The sequence below is a fragment of the Notechis scutatus genome, chromosome 1 (assembly GCF_049901735.1).
Source record: "Notechis scutatus isolate UNSWTSFEM ecotype Mainland chromosome 1, rNotScu1.2, whole genome shotgun sequence".
NCBI classification, from domain to species: Eukaryota; Metazoa; Chordata; class Lepidosauria; order Squamata; family Elapidae; genus Notechis; species Notechis scutatus.
Genome location: NC_142009.1, coordinates 163,210,060 through 163,225,230, shown reverse-complemented (window position 1 = coordinate 163,225,230; position 15,171 = coordinate 163,210,060). Strand labels below are relative to the sequence as shown.

Genomic DNA, 15,171 nt, shown 5'->3' with positions numbered 1-15,171 from the left:
GTACTACATTCTAACTACTGCACCACCATAGCTCTTAGACCGGTTATTAGACCGGTTATCCCATCCTAGCAATTGACAGCTTCAGTCATCATGAGAGAACAAGCACAGGTAGCTTTGAATGGCACCCTGAAAATGGCTCTGGAGGAGGATCGGTGGTTCCAAACCCATAAGGGTGACTGCACAATGCAAGATTGTTTAGCATGGGGCTTCTGGTTTGAGCTTCTTCAGCGACAGACCGAAATCTGCAATCGTGAGCAGTTTCGATCTGTGCTCACCACTGGAGCGCCCCGAGCCGGCTGGTTTCGAGGCTAAGCCACTCGGTAGAGGTGGTGAAGAGGGGCGAGACTGCCAGCAGGGTCGAGGAGAGTCGCATCTCTCCTTCCCAGCTGGCCATTACTCCCTTTCCCGAAGGCGGTTGCAGCGGTGGTCAGAAATGGCCACCTCAAAGAAGAACTCAACCGGAAAAGAATGTGCAGGAGGAAGATAAGAAGAGAAAGTTTTGGCTGACCGGGTCGAACTGAAAAAGCAACAATATAAGGTACCCTGGAATTTGAATTATAAAGAACAACATTGTTCCCAAAGAAGATTTTGAAGCGGCGAATGAGAGAGGGAAGGGAAAGGATTTGTTTTTTTTTCCCCTTTTCTTCCTGATATTGAGAAGTAAGAGATTTAAGCAAAAAAACAGAAAAAATCCACTTTGACATTAACAGGTATTTAAGCTGAAAATAAAATGTCAAAGGGATAATAAAGATTTCTGGATTCTCAAAAACTTTTAAAAGAAGGAAAAAAAACAAAAAGATGGGATCTGGAAAAATGGAGGAGACCACCTGGAAGTAAAAGGAATTAACAGTGAAACTTTAACAAGATTCCTAAAAGATACATTTTAACTGAAACTTTGTAACAAGATAAGAGAACCCCAGGAAGAAAAAGTGGAAAAAAAGAAGCAAGAAGAAACAGTTTTGGATTATTTGGATTACTTGGTGATTTTTGGATTTTTGGCTATTGGAACTAAAGGACTAAAATTAATCAGGTGGTTGTTTAAAAGTTTTTAAAATGGTATCACTCTTGGAAGAATTGAGAATGGAACTTAAAAAACAGAAAGAAGATGCACAAGAAGGAAGAGGTTCTTTTGGCTTCGTATTTCAATTTTGAGAAATGGAGATCCTGAACTATGAGAAACAACAAGAAATGGCTGTGGAACAAGAAGGGCGGGACAAAGAAGAAGCCATCTTCAATGACCAAGTATTTCTATGTGGGGAAAAGAAAGGAAAGGGGGGAAAGAGAGTGAAAAGTTTAAGATTTGAAAAAACAACCCCCAAAAAGAATAGTTTGAAAAGTAATTACAACATTAGGAAGAAACAGAAGAGAGGATTACAGAAGAGAGAATCAGAATTAGAGAGAGAAGGGGTCAAAAAGGGAAGGAGAAGAAGAGGGGGAAGAGGGAAAGGAAAAGAAATTATAAAAAACAGGACATAGGACAGGACACAGGACAGAAACAGGATATAGAGAGACAAGGAAAACGTACAAGGATTAAGGGTATAAGCCTATTTAGAAGACCCAGAGATAATGGGTGAAAACTTAATTGAAAGGGGGATTCTGCAAGGGTACATAAGATAGTATTGTTATATTAGAAATAGAAATGAACTTTGAAAATATGAAACAAGTGTGATTAAAATGATAGATAAAATACTCATTATAATGTAATGGAATGTTTAATAAATAAATGAAATAAAGAGAATGAGAGAATGAAATTAGGAAAGGAGGGGAACATTTTAATTATTATAAATTGAAACAGGACAGACAAAAGTATAAATATGACTAGAAAGATATTGAAACTTAGAAAAAGATATACACCGCTCAAAAAAATAAAGGGAACACAAAAATAAGACATCCTAGATCTGAATGAATGAAATCTTCTTATTAAATACTTTGTTCATTACATAGTTGAATGTGCTGACAACAAAATCACACAAAAATTATCAATGGAAATCAAATTTAGCAACCCATGGAGGTCTGGATTTGGAGTTACACTCAAAATTAAAGTGGAAAAAAACACTATAGGCTGATCCAACTTTGATGTAATGTCCTTAAAACAAGTCAAAATGAGGCTCAGTAGTTTATGTGGCCTCCACGTGCCTGTATGACCTCCCTCCAGCAGGCCACAAATGTGCATGTGGCTGCTCAAACGGTCAGAAACAGACTCCATGAGGGTGGTATGAGGGCCCAACAGCCCAACACCGCCCAACACCGTGCAGGATGTTTGGCATTTGCCAGAGAACACCAAGATTGGCAAATTCGCCACTGGCACCTCCTGGGCATTCTCCTGATGAGGTGGCAGATGGTCTCCTGAGGGATTTCCTCTCACACCTGGACTAAAGCATCCCACAACTCCTGGACATTCTGTGGTGCAACGTGGCGTTGGTGGATGGAGCGAGACATGATGTCCCAGATGTGCTCAATTGGATTCAGGTCTGGGGAACCGGCGGGCCAGTCCATAGCATCAATGCCTTCGTCTTGCAGGAACTGCTGACACACTCCAACTACATGAGGTCTAGCATTGTCATGCATTAGGAGGAACCCAGGGCCAACCGCACCATCATATGGTCTCACAAGGGGTCTGAGGATCTCATCTCAGTACCTAATGGCAGTCAGGCTACCTCTGGCGAGCACATGGAGGGCTGTATGGCCCCCTAAAGAAATGCCACCCTACACCATTACTGACCCACTGCCAAACTGGTCATGCTGGAGGATGTTGCAGGCAGCAGAACGTTCTCCACGGCGTCTCCAGACCCTGTCACGTCTGTCACATGTGCTCAGTGTGAACCTGCTTTCATCTGTGAAGAGCACAGGGTGCCATGGCGAATTTGCCAATCTTGGTGTTCTCTGGCAAATGCCAAATGCCCTGCACGGTGTTGGGCTGTAAGCACAACCACCACCTGTGGATGTTGGGCCCTCATACCACCCTCATGGAGTCTGTTTCTGACCGTTTGAGCAGCCACATGCACATTTGTGGCCTGCTGGAGGTCACAGGGCTCTGGCAGTGCTCCTCCTGTCCCACCTTGCACAAAGGCGGAGGTCACAGTCCTGATGCTGGGTTGTTGTCCTCCTACGGTCTCCTCCACATCTCCTGATGTACTGGCCTGTCTCCTGGTAGCGCCTCCATGCTCTGGACACTACGCTGACAGACACAGCAAACCTTCTTGCCACAGCTTGCATTGATGTGTCATACTGGATAAGCTGCACTACCTGAGCCACTTGTGTGGGCTGTAGACTCCGTCTCATGCTACCACTAGAGTGAAAGCACTGCCAGCATTCAAAAGTGACCAACCATCAGCCAGAAAACATAGGAACCGAGAAATGGTCTGTGGTCACCACCCGCAGAACCACTCCTTTTTTGGGGATGTCTTGCTAACTGCCTATGCTTTCCACCTGTTGTCTATTCCATTTGCACAACAGCATGTGAAATTGATTGTCAATCAGTGTTGCTACCTAGGTGGACAGTTTGATTTCAAAGAAGTGTGATTGACTTGGAGTTCCATTGTGTTGTTTAAGCGTTCCCTTTATTTTTTTGAGCAGTGTATATATAATTGAATTTAGAAAGGAATGAGATAATTAAAAGTAAGATTGAGAAAACTAAGGGAAGGGAAAAATTATTGAGAAAATGTTAAAATAGTAATAAGATATGGAATAGAACACAAAGATGAATATGAAATTGAATTTGTGTCTGTATGGAGAAGTGATAACCCGGGACCATGCTATTCTCAAAAAAAGAAATTTTACTTGTATTATGTTTTGTGAAAACCCAAATAAAATTTTTATTTAAAAAAAAAGATTGTTTAGCATGGGTGGGAGCCAAATTGTACATCCTGGAAAGCCAATGCCTGATGGTTTTACAGAAAAGCCATGATTCAAAGATAGCAGGACACTTTGACTTTCTTAAAATGTTGCACGTAGTTCAGTGCCAGTTTTGATGGTGGTCACTAAAGAAGGACATAGAGAGCTATGTGCCTCTGCCAAGAGGACACAAGGGAAAACAGAAGGACTCCTCCAGCCAGTAACAAAGCCTAAAGCTCCATTGAAAGAAATTTCAGTGGACTTTAAAGTGCAACTGCTGAAAGCTCGAGAAACACAGTGATTTGAATGACAACTGATTTATTTTCCAAACAAATTGTCAGGTCCCATATATTTCTGTTGGAATGCTGGCATTCTAGTGGGAGTGGGGAGAATTGGAGAGATCTCTATATGAAGTTTCTGTTTCATGCATTGCTTTACTGTGGGAGGGTTGTTTTTTTGCACTGCTTTAAATTTCTGTTTTTAAGTGGGAAAATTTAGTTTCTGCCTAGATCTCTTGCTATCATAAGCCTTTCAATAAAAGCTCCTTTTGGAACAACTTCAGCTTCAAGTGTCCTGCTTTCCTGGGAAGATTGGAGAAGCAAGATCTTATACAAGTGCATGTTGTGCCAAACCAAAAAATCCCATCCACTTGCACTTTGGCTAAATTCAGGGTTGGGATTCTACCAGTTCAGACCAGTTCAGGCGAACTGGTAGTTCCGGTGATCATTTGGCCCCACCCACCTGCCCCTGCCCTTTTTCTGTGCTTTATTTCCTTGTTTTTGAATACAGCTGATTTGTGTGGCAGAGTGGTTTGCCGTGCATCAGATGTTTTACTCACCAGGGCTGCAGCAAAAGGTAAGTATTATAGCTAAAAATGGTCTTTTCTAAATGCTGTGCATGCGCGCACTCACTAAACTGGTTGTTACAGTGGTTGAATCACACCACTGGCTAAATTGCTTGCACGGCATGTTTACAGGCTACCTGGTGTGCCAGAAAGAATAATCTTAGATCACAGAGTTCAATTCACTTTGGCAGGAGTTTTTAAAACTTTTGGGGGCTACCCAGGGGTTCAGCTCCTTGCATCATCTGGAAATGAATGTTGAACATGCAAATGGGGCTTGGAGCAGTATCTCAGGTATTACATTAATTACCAACAAGACAATTGGGCAGATCTCCTTCCTTTTGCTGAGGTTCCTTATAACAACTCAATGCACAGTAGCACCAATTTCATTCCTTTTAAAGTGGCCATGGGAATTAAAGCAATCTAAATGTCACAGAATGCAAAAATTGTCATAAATGGTGATTTAACTAATTCATGTAAAACTCAAAAGGGTACAAGACAAGGGTACCTTTTGTCCCCTCTGCTGTTTATTTTGGTTTTGGAAGTCTTGAATAGAGATATCAGGATGAAAAAAAAATAAGAGGTATAAATATTAAGAAAGAAGTTTATAAATTGAGAGCCTTCACTGATGTCTTGATTATATTTCTATAGGATCCAAAAAATAATATAGAATATTTGATGAGGAAACTGAATGAGTTTGGGGCTTTGGCAGGTTTCAAAATAAATAAAGAGAAAACAACAATGCTGATTAATAATATGTCTTCTCAGGATACTGATGTATTGAATAAAAACTTGGGTTTTAGGGTTGAGAAAAAGGTGAAATATTTAGGGGTTATGTTGACAAATACAAATATAAAACTGTTTGAAAATAACTATGTTCCCTTTTGGAGGGATATTAAACAGGATTTACAAAGATGGGATAAATTGGGAAGAATCTCTGTAATTAAGATGAACATTTTACCAAAGATGCTTTTTTTATTTCAGATGTGACCAATAGTCATAACTGACAACAATGGCAGAAGGATATCTCTAAGCTTATATGGAAATCATTTAATTACAGTATGAGGCAGCAGTATGCTGCAGCTGCCAAAAAAGCCAACACAGTTCTAGGCTGCATAAACAGAGAGATAGAATCAAGATCATGTGAAGTGTCAATACCACTTTATAATGCCATAGTGCACTTGGAATACTGCATCCAGTTTTGGTCCAATTTTGGTTGCCACAATGTAAAAAAAATGTTGAGACTCTAGAAAGAGTGCAGAGAAGAGCAACAAAGATGATTGGGGACTGGAGGCTAAAACATATAAAGAACAGTTGCTGGAATTGGGTATGTCTAGTTTAATGAAAAGAAGGACTAGGGGTGACATGATAGCAGTGTTCCAATATTTCAGGGGCTGCCACAAAGAAGTGGGAGTCAAGCTTTTTTCCAAAGCACCTTAGGGTAGGACAAGAAGCAATGAGTGGAAACTAATAAAGGAGAGAAACAATTTAGAACTAAGGAGAAATTTCCTGACAGAACAATTAATCAGTGGAACAACTTGTCTCCAGAAGTTGAAAATCACATTGGAAGTTTTTAAGAAGAGATTGGATAAGCATTTATCTAAAATGGTATAGGTTTCCTGCCTAAGCAGGGGGTTGGACTAGAAGACCTCCAAGGTCCTTTCCAACTCTTTTATTTTATTCTATTCTAAGGGGGGAAAAGCAAGAATTAAACTATTGCAAGATACAAAGGAAAGAGGGGGGTTGGGTCTACCAGATATGAAATTGCATTTTGATGCATGCTGTTTGACCTGGGCAAAAGAATGGGTGAGTCTCCAGAACAAGAGGCTACTCAAATTAGAGGGCCACGAATTAAGGTTTGGATGGCATGGCTACTTATGGTATGACAAAAGTAAAGTTAATGTTGATTTTAATAACCATTTTGTTAGACATATCATACTAAGAATTTGGAACAGTGGTGGGATTCAACCGGTTCACATCTATTCGCAAGAACTAGTTGTTAACTTTCTAAGCAGTTCAGAGAACCAGCTGTTGGAAGAAATCTTGTTTGTTTTCTACTTTACAGAGCTAATCCTATAAGGAAAGCAGGAAGGAAACATTCTGGTGTTGTTTCTAGCCTAATCTTTATTGCCCTGCTTACAGAAGCTGCCTCTCAGTTAACCCTTATAAAAGCTAAAAGTTCTTGGCAGTACACCCAAACTTACTGTCACCTGAGAGCCTGAGTTTTTTCTTCTTTGCTAGTACTTTGCTGGGGCTTGACTTTCTTAAAGGGGAAGGGCTGTTTAAAGCTTTTTACACTGCAATTGGGAGGAAATACTCCCCTGTTGGTGTTCTTCCAGCCGGGATGCAATGATCAGCACTTTGAAGAAATAATTAAATAACAAAGCAGAGCTGCTGGAAAGAAGCTTTTAATGACAAGGAACCAAGATGATTGACATTCAGCAAGGCTTCTTGGCTAGCTAAAAAGATTGACATTCAAAGGTGAGTTTACATACCCTTTCGGAGTTTTGGTCTAAAACTGGTTTTTGGTGAAGTTTAATTCTGTGCTTGGTGATGTTTAATCCTGTGTTTATTGATGGGATAATTTTTCCTATTCAGCTTTGTTTGGGAGGAAAAAGGTTAATCTTTGTTCCTGAAAAGAAACAGTGTTCACAAATCTGGCTAGTTCCTATGTCTATTTGTTCTGGTAATTGGTTTAACAAGCAATAGCTACTGTGTTTGCTCTTTTGCCACATTCAGGGCTAATTGCTTTCTTTGTAGTTCGGCTTGCCTGGGGTGTGGGCTCTGGCAATGAGCCAGACAAAGGTTCTATTTTAGTTTTAAAAGGATTTGAACTGTTGTGATTTAATTATATGGTATTGTCTTTGAATTTTTTCCTGCCTCATCGTTTCTTTTTCTATCGGGGGAGGCGGTCTTCCTTCACTGCTTTAGTGGTGTCCTTTTGGGCTGTGACCATTCAAAGATACAATGGCGCTGAAAAAAATGATTTATGACTGTTTTTCACACTTATGACCATTGTAGCATCCCCATGGTCATGAGAGGTCGGGAGAGGCGAGTTGGCCATGCCCACCCAGCGATGTGTACGCAGCTGGTAATTAGGGAAGAGAACCGGTTGTTAAATTAGTTGAATCCCAGCACTGGTTTGGAATAAAACAAGGCTCCCTACAAAGCTGCAACTTTGGGTGTCACCGACAGGAAGCTTTTTTTAGAAAAGAAATTGTGGCAAAGCCAGATTGGCTAACGTATGGTAACATTTTAACTTTTAATTCTGGTGACTCAATACTAAAGCCAAGGGAAGAACTTGAAACAGAAGGCTACACTTACTATTATCAGCAACTGAAAGAAAGGTTCAAATTGGACAAAAAGTGCTATGGGTTTGACTTTGTTAAAAATGAATAAGAACTTTCATTATGTGGCAACATATTATTGCCAAGATTTATAAAATGTTATTGAAATTGAATTTGGAAAATGAACATGTAAAACACTGTATGATTCAGTGGGCATGGAATTTTGGATATAATGTGATGATTGAACAATGAGAAAATATGTGGATGAAGGGTTTAAAATGTACATTAAATTATAATCTAAAAGAGAGTTTCTATAAGATGATGTATTGCTGGTATTTGACACCAGATAAGTTATCCAAGATGTATGCAGGCATGTCAAATGAAGGTTGGAAGTGTAAAAATAAAGAAGGGAATTTTTATCATCTATGGTGGACATGTGATAAAGCAAAAAAATGATTCAAGTATGATTCATATTTTAATACAGAAAATACTGAAAACGGAGATAGAAATTATACCAGAACTTTTCCTTTTGAGTCTAATGGAAAAAGACCTGGAGAAAAATTTTGGAACTTTGTTCTATTTATATTGACAGCCGCAAGACTGTCATGTATGCGCAAAAATGAAAGGACACTTTGATTCCTACCATGGAAGAATGGTTGCAGAAGCTAATGACTTCTTACTTCTTACAAGAGCAACATGCTGCCCAGCAATTTGAAACAGCTGCTTAACCAATTGAAACAGGCTCATAAAGGTAGCAGATGCCCATTGGCAGGAGGGCCCACCCATAGCAGTAGGAGACAACATTTGGCTCTCTTCCAAGTTCTTAGCTACTTCAAGATCTTTCAAAAAGCTAGGCGTTAAATTTGTGGGACCAAAGTTCTCCAACAAATCAAGTAGCTTTCTACCTCCAATTATCCCCTTCAATAAAAGTGCATCCACTATTTTACCAAGCATTACATCCCACAGATCTCTTCCCAAGCATAATACGATTGCAGCGCCTCTCTCCACCACCTGTAGAGAGAGAACCAGAATATGAAGTGGAAGAGATCCTACCCTCTAGGAAAAGAGGCAAAGCCATTCAGTACATGATACATTGGAAGGGCTATCCTACTGCAGATCACGCATGGGAAAACACATGGTATGTTCATCCTCCAGTTCATCACTTTCACCAGTACTTCCTTAGGGGTGACCAAGCTACCAGCCCCTTACCTGGCTTTGCCTGAAGAATCTATTGAGGAGGACATTAACCAGTCCTTCTGCATTCCTTGGGGGAGGGGGGAGACTTGCCTACAGTGGCACTTCTACAGCTAGCCTTCAATTCCCAGGAAGGGGAGGGGATGGAACCTATAATTATGTTTGTGTGTTACAACCACCTCCACCTGACTCACCAGTTCCTGAAGAGAAGCGGAAGAAGGATTCCTTTGAGATTGCTTCCCCTCCCACCCTTGCCAAGTTCCCATGAGAAGTCAGACTTTGAAGACACAACACAGGAAGGGGAAAGCAGCATAGAAGAACCTGGGGTGGGGGGCAAGGTGGAGGTATGTGTGATGTAGGAGATGACCAGGCTGAGGCCGAGGGAGAGGTCAAATCATGAATCCGTCAATCATGAATCTGTTCATGCCCACAAGAGATCTAAGTCCAGCCCACCTTGAATTCCTTTATATACTGCCAATTTGTTTTGCCTGTTAATAGTTCAGATTCTTGTAGAGAACTTGCAACAAATCTTTATACTCATTTGAAGTGCCTGGATTTTCTGATTTCCCTGGAGCTTGACAGGAATAAAAGTACCAAAACATCTCATCAACATTTTAATGTAATTAAACTGGGACTCTATTTGCTGTGAATTTGAATTTATGCTGAAACAAACACACGCATCACTGAACCAAATTGGCCACATTATAGAGCCGTGTTGGCACAGTGGTGAGAATGCAATATTGCAGGCTAATTCTGCCAACTGACAGCAGTTCGATTCTCACCGGCTCAGAGCTGACTCAGCCTTCCATCCTTCCAAGGTTGGTAAAATGAGAACCTAGATTGTTGGGGGCAATATGTTGATTCTGTAATCCACTTAGAGAGAGCTGTAAAGCACTGTGAAACAGTATATAAATCTAAAGCTATTGTTATCATATTTCAAATGGAAAAAAAAAGAGTGGTGGAATCTGGAGGCAGAATTAAAAGAATGATCAGACTAGAATCCCTACATAGGCATAAATGAATTAAATCCCATCTCCCTTGAATTCTGTTGACCCTTATCTAACCCCAAATAGGTGTTAACTGTTAGTTGAGAAGATTCCTGTACATAGGTGTGATTAGCAATAAATTGGTTTAGTTGGACTTTCATGTGTGGACCTAATCTTTTGCACCTGACAGGAAAGATAAACTGAATTTTTTGAGTGAGCATAATTTTGTCATCTTGGTTTTTTTTCTTGCCAATACTATATTTATTTTGGCTCTGTTTGTACAATACAATAGATTAGATGAGGTTAAAATGGTATGGGATTTTTTCAATTTGGCATATTGTAAGGAACCAGACATTACTTTACTAACCAAGCCATATGGTTTATTTGTTTGGGCACCATATGTTCTATGAACACAATAATCATTCATTATTAATCCAGTCTTATGTTTAAAATTTTGTGTGAACCTAACTGCTATGTATAAATCTAGTTTATAATAGCAGCTCTGATGAAAGTTTTTCCTGCTTCTCTCCAATAATTCTGTCCTCACTTAGCTGATTGAACGAAAGCCCATTTTTTTTGTCATAAACTGAGTGTTAGAAATTTTCAGGTGAGAAAAAAGGCAGAAGCTAAGAAAAAAAGCAGAAAGCAAAAGAAAAGGACATTCAAAAGGAACAAAAGCCCCAGCAAGCACAACTCAGATACTGAGCATTTGTCTAGCAGCATTCAATATACAATGCAATTTTGCTGTCAATTAACAAAAAAGAAAGCTTTTTATAAACATATTCTTTTAGAGTGATACAACAACTTATATAGATATAAATCTGACTGTTTCACAATAGGTCAGTTCATGTATTACACTGAATCAACTTACAGATTCTCAAACCTGGTAATATCACACACACCTTAAAATGTTTAGAGTAGATGTTTTCCCAGATAACCTTTTTTTTTTAATTTTAAAAATAAATTTTATTAATCATATTTTCGTCATAAAAACACATTTCCACTCATCATAGCGTTTCAATATCGGTGTTCACTCACATTGACACACTATCTAATTAGGTAGGCTGTTACCATATATTACATATTTGTTTTTACATTCAACGTAAACCAAATATTTACAGGCTTACAAACAGTATTTATCTCAACTTACTATAGCTCCTACATATCCTTCATCTATCAGCTTTGCGTCTACCTTCCAACCAATTATACCATAAATTCCAAATCTCAGAGTACTCCATTTCTTCTCTGTCCTTTAATTCCATCGATAACCTATCCATTTCTGCACATTCTAAAACCTTTTTTATTATCCCAGATAACCTTAATGACTTCATTTGAGCTAGGCAAGAAATAAATACACTATTTTTAATAACTACATTTTATCATAGGGGTTCTTGGACTTTGAATACCAAAATCACCAAGCTGGCAGAGGCAAAGCCTATGGTCAGTTTTAATAGCAGATATACAGTACTACCTAAAGAAGCCTGATCATGTTTTTTTTTAAAGTGGTAACTGGGTCTCTTGCGCTAGGTGCTTGCAAACTCTTAGAGAAGGGGTCTTCAAACTTGACAGCTTTAAGACTTGTGGACTTCAACTCCCAGAATTCCTCCTCCAGTCATGGTAGCTCAGGAATTCTGGGAGTCGAAGACCACAAGTCTTAAACTTGCCAAGTTTGAAGACCCTTGCCTTAGAGAGTCACAGCCCACATTTTCAGGACTCTTGGATTAACTCATATTATGAGTTCATGAGATATACATTAAATAACCAGCAGCATCTGTGGAACTAATTGTAGGTATAATGGAGCAGGGCTGCAAAAATCTGGACAATATAGAAATAAAAAAAACTCCAACCCCTTTCTGACACCTAGGGCCAGGTTTTTCCTGCCCAGATTTGAAAGTGTTAATCTGATTTCTAATAAACAGGAGTTAGATGTTATGCCTACTTGCCTCCTTACCTATGTATCTTGGAAAATTGTAAATAATTATTACAAATAATCTATAAAATCTCAAAACAGTTTCTTGGTACTACACAATGAAATGCTATAAAAAAAGGAACAAAAAAAAATATGTGGGAAAATAGTCACATTCTTATAAAATAAACAATGCACAGCAGTGGAAAATATACTCTTTCTCAAGGCATGCTCATATTATTCTAAGAAATATCATTCTAAGTGTCTTCAATGAATTTTGCTTTAGTTTTTGCTTCAATTCATCACAGTCTAGCTGGAAAAAAATATTTCCAGTTTTACAAGTTTTATCACTTGAAAAAATTCTTTTTTAAAAATGTAATTTTAATGCATTTTTATCATTTATCTCATTTTATAATTGTAGTGTTTAAAATATTTTTGTCTTATGTATTCTTTTAAAGTGAAGAGCAGGATAGAAATTGCAATGAAAATCTTGTTAATAATAAATTTAAAAATTGGAATTGTCTTAATTTTTTTTAAGTTAAGATCAGGATAGAAACTGCATTAGAAACTTGTTAATAATAAATTTAGAAATTAGAAAAATATTAAAATATTCCATTCCTAATTACTAACATTTTTAAATCTGAGCTCTCAAAATGGCCAGTGGAAGTTGACACTTGATTAGCACTTTACCCAGGCTGTTCCCTACTTTCTATTTACATGTCTTAAGTCCTGAACTATCTGAAGCAGAATACATTTCCCCCTTCTCTCTTAGGTTAGCATTCATTAAGTTCTCCATCACAGTCTAGCAAATTAATTATACAATATACACAACTGATAAATGTCCCAGTTACATGGAGGAAGAATGTACATACTTACACATTTGATCCAACTCTCAATCTCCTCTTCATTGAGTCTAGAAAGTGTGCGAGGCAAGAATCTGAGCAATCTCTCTTTAACGGAAGAGGAAGTAAGTGTGCCTTCTGCCCCTGTCAAGCTTGCAATCACATCTGCTATCTGACCAGAACCTTCCACCACCACACAGGGAATTTTGTTCTTGATGGCAGTGTTAATTGCCTATGAAAGAGACTACTGACATAATTAATGTTCATAGTACAGTTTGTAGCTCTGTATATGGGATATATATGATTCCAGCTGTGTGTATAGCTGCTTTCAGTAGTCATATAGTGTTTCTGGTAGGTAACTAAACACCCACAAAATCATCAGTCTTGGCAATCCTTATTTCTGACATTCCTATCAGTCCAGCCAGCCATGTGGTATATGCCAGATTAGGTAGCTCAGCTAGGGGTACATGATGCATGATGACAGACTTGCTGTTCCAGGGCCTGATTTAATTGATTCAAAAAAACCCAGCACATGTTCTGCTGAGTGTTCTACAGAATACTGATTGCAATCTAATTTTCATTGCCTCAAGTATGGTCTTCCCTTTTAAAAAAGTATTGTTTACTATGAAAGCAAACTGCACATTACCTGAAAATATCCAAACACAACAGCCAGACCACAAAGATCTACTGCACCAGAACACAAGCAACACTCACTGCTCTTCTGAAGGGTTATCCTGGTTTGTGCATTACCAGTTTACACTACAGTGGTTAGACAAACAATTGTCTACAAGCACATTTGATAGGACATAACAAAACTTATTAAGTCTGCTTTCACTAAAAATGGCTCCAGTCTTCAACCACAGGGCCTAAGTACAGGGGACAGCCAGAAAAACCAAATTCTTAAAGGTTTCTTAACCTCTGTGGGTTATCTAACCTGTTTAGATCAGTTGTTCAATGTTATGTTTGGAAAAACAGGAATGGAAGATGGCTAGGTCTGTCCATCTCTCTCACATGGTTTTCTCACTCATCAGTCATTCATTGCCATTTAGGCACAAAGAATGGCTGTCATCTTTTGCTGCTCTGCTCCCTGTCTTCAGCAAGGTGAGCAAGCCAATTCTCCGAGGCAACACCCAGTTCTCTAGCTCAACTGACCTGCAGCAATCCTGCCCACTCCTGAGGTCTCTTTGACTGCCAGTGGCACCCTGGGAAATATAGTGCAGAGGCAGCTGGGCTTAGAAATACAATGGAACTTTCCTCCTCTGAATATGGTTTATTTGTTTAAACTTTCCACCAATACCATCATGGACAAACCAACCATTTTTTAGGAAGAACAGGAAGAAAAATACTTTGGTGAAAGTTAGTGAATAAAAAAACCACCACCACAACTACAGGTAGCCCTCAACTTACGATCACAATTGAGCCCAGAATGTATGTTGCTAAGTGAGATATTTGCTCTATTTTATTACTTTTCTTGCCACATTTATTAAATCAATCACTGCAGTTATTAAACTAGTAAACACAGCTGTTAAGTGAATCTGCTTTCCCCAATGACTTAGCTTGTCAGAAAGTCACAAAAAAGGGATGACATGACCCCAGGGCACTGCAACTGTCATAAATATGAACCATTTGTCAAGCATCACAATGTAAATCACATGGCTATGGAGATGCTGCAAAGGCAAAGTGTGAAAAATAGTCATAAGTCACTTTTTTCAGTGCTGTTGTAACTTCAAGTGGTCACTAAATGAACTGTTTTAAGTCGAGGACTATCTTTAGTCATAGTTGGGAATGACACGTGCAAGTAAATGGAAATGTATATCTTTTAAATAATCTTCCTTAAAATTGGTGATGAACATTAGGATGATGAAAATTAAAAAGTATACACAGTGTACAAATTATTCATGTTTTTGATAGGTTCCTAATTTCTGATGGAAAATTGCTGTAATATCCAGTTATGTTTGCACCAGCACTTTCCCAGTCAATTCCTATATCCAGATCAGAGCAAGGACCCATGTCACTCAGTTCAGCTACCAGAAATATTAAGCTTGGTATTTATTAACAGTTATTAACTGTTTATTAACAATCCCGATTCTTTTCTATCCCTGAGAAAAAAATCCTGCGCACTGGCTTGCTAGGTGCAACTATCAGTGACAGTTCATATCAGTGGATAGTTTCACTTGCTTCATATTGGGCTGGACCTCTTTGTGTCTGCAGTTCTTACTCTATACATTACACATTGTCTTCAAACAATTTTGTTGGGACTGGTTCTTTTAGTTTGAGATCT

General features: G+C 38.8%; 1 protein-coding gene across 1 annotated transcript in view; it reads right to left on the bottom strand.

Moving 5' to 3' along the window:
* The window catches only part of TRPM8 (transient receptor potential cation channel subfamily M member 8), a 106,301-nt gene that overhangs the window by 69,768 nt on the left and 21,362 nt on the right, over positions 1-15,171 (bottom strand). The window contains exon 9 of the mRNA XM_026679005.2: positions 12,925-13,122. Coding sequence (XP_026534790.1) covers positions 12,925-13,122 — 198 coding nt within the window. The remainder of the gene's footprint in view (positions 1-12,924; positions 13,123-15,171) is intronic.